This window comes from Ictalurus furcatus, chromosome 5, assembly GCF_023375685.1.
Source record: "Ictalurus furcatus strain D&B chromosome 5, Billie_1.0, whole genome shotgun sequence".
Lineage (NCBI taxonomy): Eukaryota > Metazoa > Chordata > Actinopteri > Siluriformes > Ictaluridae > Ictalurus > Ictalurus furcatus.
This window is the reverse complement of record NC_071259.1, coordinates 15198609-15210140: the sequence shown is the minus strand read 5'-3', so window position 1 is coordinate 15210140 and position 11532 is coordinate 15198609. Positions and strand designations below refer to the sequence as shown.

Below are 11532 nucleotides of genomic sequence, written 5' to 3'. Positions count from 1 at the left end.
TAATATTTCCAGTAATTACTCCTTGTCTGTTTCATTTCCCTAACCAGTGATACCACTGAATACATTTCAAATGCTCTTTTAGTAGCTTAGCACATTTGTTTCCTCTGTGCTTGTAAACCTCTGACTTGATGCTTTGCCATGCATGCTCTCTGTGCTGTGTATGGCAACCAGTGTTTGGATCAACAAAGTGTTCTGGATGGTTGACAGTAAAATGCCTGTATCCATGTAGAGGAAAAGCTTGAACATATGCTCTCCCACAGTCACTGAAAATGGTGGATCCTCTTTTCACATGCCTTCTGATAATGGATATGAGAGTCTGTCTTGAGCGGTTTTTGACAACCTTCAAAATTGGCAAACATCTACAGCCCTTGATTTCCAGCATTCTGAACACCCAGTTGTTTCTCCTCCATTTAGTTTGAAAGCGACCACAGTTATACTAAAATAAAATAATCCAACTTTAGATACACTGAAATGAAGCTACCCAAAATGTCACCAAATATTTAATGAAACAAGAATGTGGCCATCCCAGTTTAATTCACAATCATCACAAATTGTCAGAGATACCACATGTTAAAAATTTCCATATAATTTTGAAAAAAAGAAAGAAAATATTGGAGATTGTAAGACAAGGAAAACCTTTTACTGATATGTAAAGTCATCTAATGAATAGGTTCATTAGGTTGATATAGTCATATTAAATGATAATTTTTACTTTAAATTTAATTTAGATGGTGTTACATTAAGCACATTTTTAGGATACATTTTTTTGGTGTCAAACATAACAGCAATTTGGTGTATCCTTGTCACGATCTCCCCGTCTGGCAGCGCGTTCGGAGAGATGAGAGGGCACGCACTCGGGTGGAGAGTCAATGGAATGCCCCAGGCTGACCTGCCATTCAACATCTATTATGAGGGGATTGACAGGGCAGCCTCCACAGCTCCGCTTCAGGCTCCGGCCAACGTGGGGGAGGTTTCTCCGAGATGCATGACTGAGGGCTGCGGGAAAGAGACTCAGCTACAATGTCCCACATGCAAGAAGCTGGGTCTCCAGGTAGCATTTTTCTGCTCTAAGGAATGCTTCAAGAGCAGCTGGTGTCAGCACAAGCGTCTACACAGAAAAGCCCCTGCGGAACTACAGCCAGAGGTCAACATAGCAACCTCTGAACCCGAGCTCGAACCTGAGACCCATGAGGTGGTCTCACCTGCCGAGCTTCAGCCAGAGGCCAACGTGGTGACCTCAGAGCTAGAACCTGAGACCCACGAGGAGGTCTCAGCCAGAGATTCAGCCAGAGGTCAACAGGATGACCTCAGCCCGAGAGTTTCAGCCTGAGACCCATGAGGGGGTCTCAGCTCCAGAGGTCCACTGTAATGCCAAGTTATTGTCCCAGGTCGAAGATACGACCAACCCAAACTCTGCTCACACCAAGTTCCTGTCTCAGATCGAACAGACTGCCAGCCCAGGCCCCGCTCACGCTAAATTCCTGACCCAGGTCGAAAAGACGGCTAACCCTGGCCTTGCTCAAGCCAAGTTCCTGACCCAGGTTGAAGGGACAGCCAACCCGGCCCTGCTGACGCCAAGTTCCTGTCCCAGGTCAGTGCCGAAGTCAGTACCGACCAGGTTCTGCTCATGCCAGAAGTTGTGGTCATGAACAATCAAGCTCTGATCACACCGGAGTCTACAGACAACCAGGTTCTGCTCACGCTTGACACCGATGACATGGATGACCCAGTTCCCCTCACGACCGAGTCTGCTGACATGACCAACCAAGGTATGCTCACGCCAGAGTCGATAGATACAAACAACCAAGTCCTGCTCACGCCCGAATCTGCTGACACGGACAACCAGGTTCTGCTCATGCCCGAGTTTGATGACACGGGTAACCAAGTTCTGCTCACAACTGAGTCTGTTGACACGGACAACCAAGCTCTGCTCACGTCCAAGTCTGCGGACATGACCAACCAAGTTATGATCACGCCCGAATCCGGTGACATAGCCAAGTTCAGCCTGCAGAGTCCGTTGAGGACGTCACTCTGCTTACCTGTTCCGATGAGGACGTCACTCTGCGGTCCTGTTCCGATGAGGACGTCGCTCTGCTTTCCTGTTCCGATTAGGAGGTTGCTCTGCTTTCCTGTTCCGCTGAGGACATCGCTCTGCTTTCCTGTTCCGCTGAGGACGTCGCTTTGCTTTTCTGTTCCACTGAGGATGCTGTGCAGTCTCCTGGTTCAGCTGGGGACATTTTGCCCAGGGGGCCAGGACCGCCAATGGAGAGGAGTGTTTTGTGGTGCTCCGGGAGGAGCACCCTTGGTGGGGGGTTATGTCACGATCTCCCCGTCTGGCAGCACGTTCGGAGAGATGAGAGGGCACGCGCATGCACGAGCTACGTGCACGAGTGCTCAGCAAGCGCTTGCTCTTCGGATTTTGACAAATGTGACATTGTTTACTGTGGACACGTGCACATCGGCCTACAAACATGGCTGCCATGGACTACCCTTCCCACACATACATGATATAAGAGTACCACAGTATATAAGAGACTGCTCAAACACTATGAGTTTGCATAGTATTGAGTTAAGTCACTTAGCAAGTGGTTGTCCTTTGTTCTCGTTTTGTTTCATGATCTCTGACCTCGTTTATAGTTTTTCGACTCTGATTATTGCTTTGCCCTATTTATGCCTGTTTGCCGATCGCCTGACCTTTTGCATATTTTTGGACTACATTTTTGGATTACGATTTGGATTTGTCTGCTGTTGTCTCCTTTAATAAAACTGTTAACTGCACTTGCATATGCCCTAATCTCCCTTACGTCTCGGTATGTGACAATCCTTGGTGTGAACTATATTTAGTTTGATATTAAAACAGCAATTTTATTATTATAACATTTACTGTTGTATATGGTTATAAGAACTATGTGAATTTTGTTTTCCAGAGGAATCACACTCGGACACTGCATTGGCTGCTGTCTGTTCTCTGGACAGACCAGGTGAAAATGAGAAAGGTGAGATTAATGATCTACACACATGACCATACAATCCTGATGTCATGTCAACTACATATATGCTTCCCAGAACACAGTGCGGCTTACAAACATGGCCACCAAGAACTACAACAACCAGACTCTCTCAGTCAGGCTTACCAGATTACTGATTACACACACCTGGAGTCAATTACCTTCACAGCAACCAGTTTAAATAGACGCTTAGTTCTTACAGTCATTGTGAAGTATACACTCTGTGTCTTGTTATCAGTTGAGAACAAGCCTTTTGTTTATTGCATGATATTTTGGTTTTGACCTCTGCTGCTATTTACGTTGTTGAGCTTGTTTGCCCTAGTTTATGTTGTTTGTTCAACGCTAATCATTCATCGTTAAAAAATCATTCTGTAACTGCCTTGCCTGTGTACTGACCACAATTTTGGATTACTTCAGTGTTTAGTTTGCTTCATTAAAAAATCATTCTGTAACTGCATTTGTGTCCTCAACTGCCTCCTGACACCTGATGAGATTGCTATATCACACCTGACCTCTGATGGAACATAAACTGTGATTAATGGTGATTATTATTTGCTGCAAGATCATTAATATTGTATATTTGCATGCATCATGCATCTATGATAAGGACTCCAGACGGCTATTGAGGAATCACCGGTGGACAACCTGTTGAAACGGATACAAACATATAAGAAAATTCTGTCACCATTTACTCACCCTCATCATGTCCCAAACTTGTAGGACTTACATTCTTCCATGGAACACAAAATGAGAAAATTTGAACAATGTATTTGTTGTTACTAGAGGTGCACCAATACAAAATTTCTCAGCCGATAGTGAGAACCGATTATTCAGAGTGAAATCGGCCGATACTGATGGTTCTGCCTTTTATGCCTTCTTAAAAAAGAATAATAATTCATTTAAAAGAATTCTGAAAGAAATGCAAATAAAAACTTTATTCTCTCCATTTCAACAAGTTGTTTCACAGTAACTGGTATCATAAACAGAAAACACATTACTCAAATTAACATTAACACATTAACTAAATTTTGAAGATTAAATTAAGATTTCTTAACTTATTGAATGTTATTAATTCATATTAACATAATTAATTGACTGAATTCTAAAAAAAACCTCCTGTTAGGCTTCACATTCACTCACCACAAACAAAAGCATTTCTACTTCATCACTGAACATCAATACTAGTAATATAATATAAACTTTTTTCTATGTATCAACATTAACTGGATATGTTGTTAGTTGGAGTTAATTGAGTATCTGGCAACCTGAAGTGTCACTGAGGAAGCAGCGCCCTTCGAGCTAACACTATTACATTAATTTCTTCTAATCTCTATACTTTAAAATTATTTACCTTACGTTATACAAATATAACTGACACTACTTTAGATAAAACAATCGTAACGTTGCGCTGTCGCTAAATTTGATGTTTTTTTACAAACATCCGCGACTAGCTTACGACTAGCTTGTAGCCCGTAGCCCGCTAGCATCACCTACCGCTAGCCTTGTTTACGTTTCACATTTCTCATTTACCGCTGTTCTGTTTAAAAAACAAATATGTCTGCTGTCTCTCCGGTTTTGAGTGCAGATGAGGACTCGCTCGAGCTTCACATGGTGCGGCTGGAACTGGAGGATGTGGAGAAGCAGATCCGCGGCCTACTCGACAAGCAGGCCCAGCTGCTGGAGCGACAAACTGCGCTGGAAACATCTTGTGCCTCTGCCCACATATCCAAGGTAAGCACACAGCGTGGTATTTCCACTCCCAGCCCCTCTACGCCGTGTGTTTCTCTTGCCGGGACCGTGCACCTAGGACTTTCCCAGCCGTGGTCTCCGTCATGCCGGCGCCAACACACCTCGGGCCTTGGGTGAACCAGCAGCGGAAGTCGCGGGCTGGACCCTCTCCACCTCCGGTGTTCGAGATTCCAACCAGGAACCGCTTCGCCCCTCTCCGTCAGACCAGACCCAACGCTGTGATCGTCGGGGACTCCATTGTGCGGAACGTCCATGTAGTCTCATCTAAAGGTAAGGTGCGCACACACTGTTTTTCTGGTGCTTGTGTCCTTGATGTCGCTGCGCAGGTATCCGGGATCCTGAAGAAGGACGAGCGCATTGGAGCGGTTGTGCTCCACGCGGGGACGAACGACACCAGGCTGCGGCAGACGGAGGTTCTGAAGAGGGACTTCTCCAGCCTGATCGAGACGGTACGAGGCAGATCACCCACCGCGAATATCATCGTCTCTGGACCTCTTCCCACATACAGACGTGGAGCAGAAAAGTTCAGTAGACTTCTAGCATTAAATGATTGGTTAGTCTCTTGGTGTAATGAGCAGAATCTGGTGTTTGTCAATAACTGGAATCTGTTCTGGGAGCGTCCTAGGTTGTTTCGTCCTGATGGCCTGCACCACAGCAGCCTTGGAGCAGAACTGCTGTCTGACAACATCTCCAAGGCACTACACTCCAAGTGACTGCCTACCGTAAGTACATCTTCCAATAATAACAATATTCAGTATAATCAATGTTCAATTAAAAATCCGGCACCGGTAATACATACTATAGAGACTGTGTCTGTTCCCCGAGCTATACAAATATATTGAAAATCTCGGAAAGTCTATCTTCGTAACCTAATTAACATAAAATTAAATCATATTGAATGCACAGCCAGAACTTTTGATCTGAAGCTAGGACTATTAAACATTAGATCTCTTGCGTCTAAGGCTCTTATTGTTAACGACATCATTACTGATCAGGAATGTAATTTAATGTGTTTAACAGAAACTTGGATCAAACCAAACGAGTACATAGCATTAAATGAAGCCAGTCCTCCTGGATACAGTTATGTACATCAGCCTCGTTCAACTGGTAGAGGAGGAGGTGTTGGTCTCATCCATAGTAAAAATCTAGTCGTCACACAAAAACCTAAGCATAAATTTAATTCTTTTGAAATTCTTTATACCAGTATAAGTTATATAGCCACAAAAAATAAGTCAATTCCTCTAATTATTATTTACAGACCCCCAGGGCCATATACTGAATTTCTTAGTGAATTTGCAGACTTTGTCTCAAACCTGGTTGTGTCTGTAGATAAAGCATTAATCGTCGGAGACTTTAATATTAATTTTGATAACCTGGAAGACCCTCTAAGATTAGCGGTTGTGTCCATCTTAGATGCAGTAGGGATTAATCAGAACGTAATCGGGCCTACTCATAATGGTGGTCACACTCTTGACCTCATACTAACATACGGACTAAGTATAGAAAATATTATAATTTTTCCGCAGTCTGAAGTTGTCTCAGACCAGTATCTTATCTCGTTCATAATACATATTGATCATAATATTTCCACCTCGCCTCGCTACCGTGTAAAACGTACCTACACATCAGCTACTGCACCGAGCTTCATAAATAACCTCGAAGAAACATCAATTAGATTTGGATCACCGTCAGATCCCATAGAACTCAATCAGGCGACTGAAAGCTTGGAGTCAACACTCCGCTACACGCTAGATAGAGTGGCTCCACTCAAAAGGAAAATAATTAGAGAAAAAAAATTAGCACCCTGGTATAACGATCAAACGCGAACCTTAAAACAGACATCTCGACAATTAGAACGTAAATGGCGTCAAACCAAACTGGTGATATTTCAAACAGCATGGAAGGAGAGCCTACTGAAATATAGGAAATCTCTCGGCGATGCTAGAAAAATCTATTTCTCCACCTTAATAGGAGATAACAAAAACAATTCTAGATTCCTTTTCAACACAGTAGCAAAATTAACTAGGAATAAAACCACTACAGAGAGAAACACTCAATCATTACATAACAGTGAAGATTTCATGAAATTTTTCATTGATAAGGTTGAAAATATTAGACGTGAAATACAGGCCATTAAATTAAAACCGGACAGTACTGTAACAAACCCATTACATGACAATGTAGCAATATCAGATCAATGTTTAGAGTGTTTTGCTCCGCTTAGAGAGACCGAACTAGCTACATTAATCTCTTCAGCCAATTCATGAACTTGCATACTAGATCCTGTACCTACATGTTTGTTTAAACAGATTTGTACAGGAGTAATTGAACCACTTTTAAATATAATCAATTCTTCCCTAAGCACTGGCTATGTACCTAAATCACTTAAATTAGCAGTTATTAAACCCTTGATTAAAAAACCTGATCTTGACCCGTCTCAATTGTCCAGCTATAGACCAATATCAAATCTCCCCTTCATCTCTAAGATTTTAGAAAAGGTTGTAGCAAAGCAGCTATGCTCGTACTTCGATAGGAGTAACATTCATGAAATGTATCAGTCAGGATTTAGACCTCATCATAGCACAGAGACAGCGTTAGTTAAAGTAGTAAATGACCTTCTACTGACCTACGATCAGGGTTGTGTCTCGCTGCTTGTGTTACTCGACCTTAGTGCAGCTTTTGATACTATAGATCACACTATTCTCCTTGATAGATTAGAAAATGTTGTTGGTATTAAGGGAACAGTCCTCTCTTGGCTCAGGTCTTATCTGACTGATCGTTATCAGTTCGTAGATGTAAATGGTGATTTCTCCATGCGTACTGAGGTTACTTTTGGAGTTCCACAGGGTTCTGTTTTAGGCCCACTGCTCTTTACTTTATATATGCTACCTCTAGGACAAATTATTGGTAAACATGGAATTAGCTTCCACTGTTATGCTGATGATACACAGTTGTATGTTTCAGCGAAGCCAGAGGACAGACAGAAGCTTAGTAAAGTTGAGGATTGTGTAAAGGACATTAGATGTTGGATGCTTATTAACTTCCTCTTACTTAATTCTGATAAAACAGAAATACTTTTATTAGGCCCATGTGTAGCTAGAAGTAATTTTTCTGATCACATGGTTACTCTGGATGGTCTTTCTGTTTCATCATGTGCAGCAGTAAAAGACCTTGGAGTGATTATTGACTCCAGCCTATCATTTGATGCTCATGTAGATAATATTACTAGGATAGCTTTCTTTCTTCTCAGAAATATTTCTAAGATAAGAAACATATTGTCACTACATGATGCAGAAATATTAATTCATGCTTTCGTCACCTCTAGATTAGATTACTGTAATGCCTTACTGTCTGGATGTTCCAGTAGGAATATAAATAAGCTCCAGTTAGTCCAGAATGCAGCTGCTAGAGTCCTAACTAGAACTAGAAGATACGACCATATCACACCAATATTATCACTACTGCATTGGCTCCCAGTGAAATCTCGCATTAACTATAAAATACTATTATTAACCTATAAAGCACCAAACGATCTCGCACCACAATATCTAAGTGACCTTTTGGTTTTATATGATCCGCCATGCCTACTTAGATCAAAAGATGCAGGCTATTTGACGGTACCTCGAATAGTGAAGACTACAGCAGGGGGAAGAGCCTTCACTTATAGAGCCCCACAGTTATGGAACAGTCTTCCTATTAGTGTTCGGGACTCAGACACAGTCTCAGTGTTTAAGTCTAGGCTTAAAACGTATTTGTTTACTCATGCCTACCCTGACTAGATTCTGTTCTACTACTTCACAGTCATAATAATCTTTTTTCTCCCTCTCTCCTTTTGCCGAGCCCCACACGAATTTATGGAGATACTAGAGATCCAGATCCTTTCTGCCTCTGGATGGAGCTCAAATCTTCTCTAATTCCAGACTGCTGGGACTACGGCTGCTCCTAAGGCCATACAGACTTCATATAAATCCATAATGAACTTTTTCACACTATCTGTTGTTACCCAGATGAGGATGGGTTCCCTTCTGAGTCGGGTTCCTCTCAAGGTTTCTTCCTCTTAAAACATCTTAGGGAGTTTTTCCTTGCCACCGTCGCCACTCAGTGGCTTGCTCAGTTGGGATAAATTCACTCCTTTAATATCTGTATACCGTGTTGATATTTCTGTAAAGCTTCTTTGAGACAATGTCTATTGTAAAAAGCGCTATACAAATAAAATTGAATTGAATTGAATATGAAATACACTACAAATATATTTTTCTGTGCAATATATACTTTTTGTCAACTCATCTTCATTTAAATGTTTCACCGGTGTACTGGTGCTTTAATTCAGCGTGAGCAGCTCAGCAAGAAACAATAACAATGAGACTTGTCGCCGAAACTCCCACTTCATTTCCGCTCACTTCCGGTGTATTATTTTAGCAGTGTAGAGCTTACAGACTGCAGTTTTGTCGTCATTCCACACAAGAGACATCTGCTTTATACACAACATGAAATCGATGTTTTCCTGCCCTCTTTTGATTGACAGAATATAAGCGGCACTGATCATCGAATGTTTTTAAACTATCGGCCGATAGCGTGAAAAATAGTCTTTATTGGTTGATATTAATTATTGGCCGATACATCGGTGCATCTCTAGTTGTTACTGGTACTGTAGTAGAATTTTCAAGTTTAAAAGGATGCAAAAGCAAAAAAGGTGTCATTAAAGTAGTCCCTACTTCTTGTGTGTTATGGATTGTAAGTCTACTGAAGCCATTCAGTGTTTTTGTACACCTCCAATTCCAAAAAAGTTGGGACGATATGTAAAATGTAAATAAAAACAGAATGCAATGATTTGCAAATCTCATAAACTCCATATGTTATTCAGAACATAGAAAACATATCAAATGTTTAAACTGAGAAAATGTACATTTTAAAGAAAAAAATAAGGCAATTTTGAATTTGATGGCCACAACACATCTCAAACAAGTTGGGACAGGGGCAACAAAAGGCTGGGAAAGTAAGTGTCACTAAAAAGAAACAGCTGGAGGTTAATTGGCAACAGGTCAGTAACATGATTGGGTATAAAAAGAGTCTCTTAGAGAGGCAGTCTTTCAGAAGTAAAGATGGTCAGAGGTTCAACAATCTGTGAAAAACTGCATCTACAATTTCTGGAACAATTTCAGAATAATGTTCCTCAACGTAAAATTGTGAAGACTATGAATAGCTCATCATCTACAGTACATAATATGATCAAAAGATTCCTAGAATCTGGCAAAATCTCTGTGCACAAGGGACAAGTGTGAAAATCAGTATTGCATGCCTGTTATCTTCGGGCCGTCAGGTGGCACTGCATTAAAAACAGGCAAGATTCTGTAATGGAAATCACTGCATGGGATCAGAAACACTTCCAGAACTGTTTGTGAACACAGTTCGCCGTGCTATCCACAAATGCTGGTTAAAACTCTATCATGCAAAGAAGAAGCCATATGTGAACATGATGCAAATATGCTGCCATCTTCTCTGGCCAAAGCTAATTTAAAATAGACTGAGGCAAAGTGGAAAACTGTTCTGTGGTCAGGCGAATCAAAATTTTAAATTCTTTTTGGAAACCATGGACGCCGTGTCCTCTAAACTAAAGAGGACTAAAGAGGAGATGGACCATCAGGCTTTTTTTATCAGTGCTCAGTTCAAAAGCCTGCATCTCTGATGGTATGGGGTTGCATTACTCCCTATGGAATGGGCAGCTTGCACATCTGGGAAGGCACCATCAGTACTGAAAGGTATATACAGGTTTTAGAGCAACTTATGCTTCCATCCAGATTCCATCCCATCTTTACTTCTGAGAGACACCGCCTCTCTTAGGTACTATTTTTTATACCCAATCATGTTACTGACCTGTTGCCAATTAACCTAATTAGTTGCAAAATGTTCCTCCAGCTGTTTCTTTTTAGTAACACTTACTTTTCCAGCCTATTGTTGCCCCCATCCCAACTTTTTTGAGATGTGTTGAGGCCATCAAATTCAAAATTACCTTATTTTTTCTTTAAAATTGTACATTTCCTTGGTTTAAACATTTCATATGCTTTCCATGTTCTATTGTGAATAACATATGGGTTTATGAGATTTTCAAATCATTGTATTCTGTTTTTATTTACATTTTACAGTGTCCCAACTTTTTTTGGAATTGGGGTTGTATGAGGAACAGACCAAAATTTAAATCATCATTCACTGAAAATATTTAATGAGGAAAAATAACATTGTCTGATTTGTGATTGAATCATTCTTTTGACTTGGACCTTTTCAATGAATTGTTTGATCTAGTTCATTAAACCAGTATCAATGATTTTGTTCCCAAATCAGATTGATCTGATTATTGAGTTCAATTCTAAGAGTCAGTAATCCGGTTTCAGCTGGACTACTTTCATGGACTTTTGGAGGCTTTTTGCAGCTTGAGAGCTCTGCTCCCCATTCTCTTTAGTTGAATGGAAAAACCAACCAGTACATTGTTAAAAAGGTTTTAGACAGATGAGATAGTGAACTAGGACAGTGGACTGGGGACCCACAGTACGGCACATTTTGTACATCTGACACACTCAGCTCAGTTCATGAATCTCTCTCTTAATGAGTTGATGATCTGAATCAGGTGTGTTAAATAAAGGAGACATGCAAAATGTGCAGAGTGGCGGGTCCCCAGGACCAGGATTGAAAACCACTGCTGTAGGAGATGGAGCGATAAAATTCTGTGCTGAATCTTTGAATCTCAGCCACAACTGCAGTGTTTCTGTCCACTTGTTAG

General features: G+C 41.2%; 2 protein-coding genes across 3 annotated transcripts; both read left to right on the top strand.

Moving 5' to 3' along the window:
• The first annotated feature begins 4325 nt into the window (after positions 1–4325).
• On the top strand, positions 4326–9165 carry LOC128607720 (uncharacterized). Of its 2 annotated transcripts, XM_053624848.1 has the most exons (3): positions 4326–5280; positions 5383–5479; positions 8598–9165. In XM_053624848.1, the coding sequence occupies exons 1-2, from the start codon at positions 4841–4843 to the stop codon at positions 5468–5470; spliced, it is 528 nt and encodes a 175-aa protein (XP_053480823.1). In that variant the 5' UTR covers positions 4326–4840; the 3' UTR covers positions 5471–5479; positions 8598–9165. The 2 variants fall into 2 exon arrangements, with proteins under 2 accessions (XP_053480823.1, XP_053480822.1); XM_053624847.1 differs by having other exon boundaries at positions 4326–5479.
• LOC128607721 (uncharacterized) lies at positions 5513–8599 on the top strand. The gene has a single exon (XM_053624849.1). It carries the CDS (start codon positions 5765–5767, stop codon positions 7022–7024), a length of 1260 nt encoding a protein of 419 aa, XP_053480824.1. The 5' UTR covers positions 5513–5764; the 3' UTR covers positions 7025–8599.
• Positions 9166–11532: the final 2367 nt, after the last annotated feature.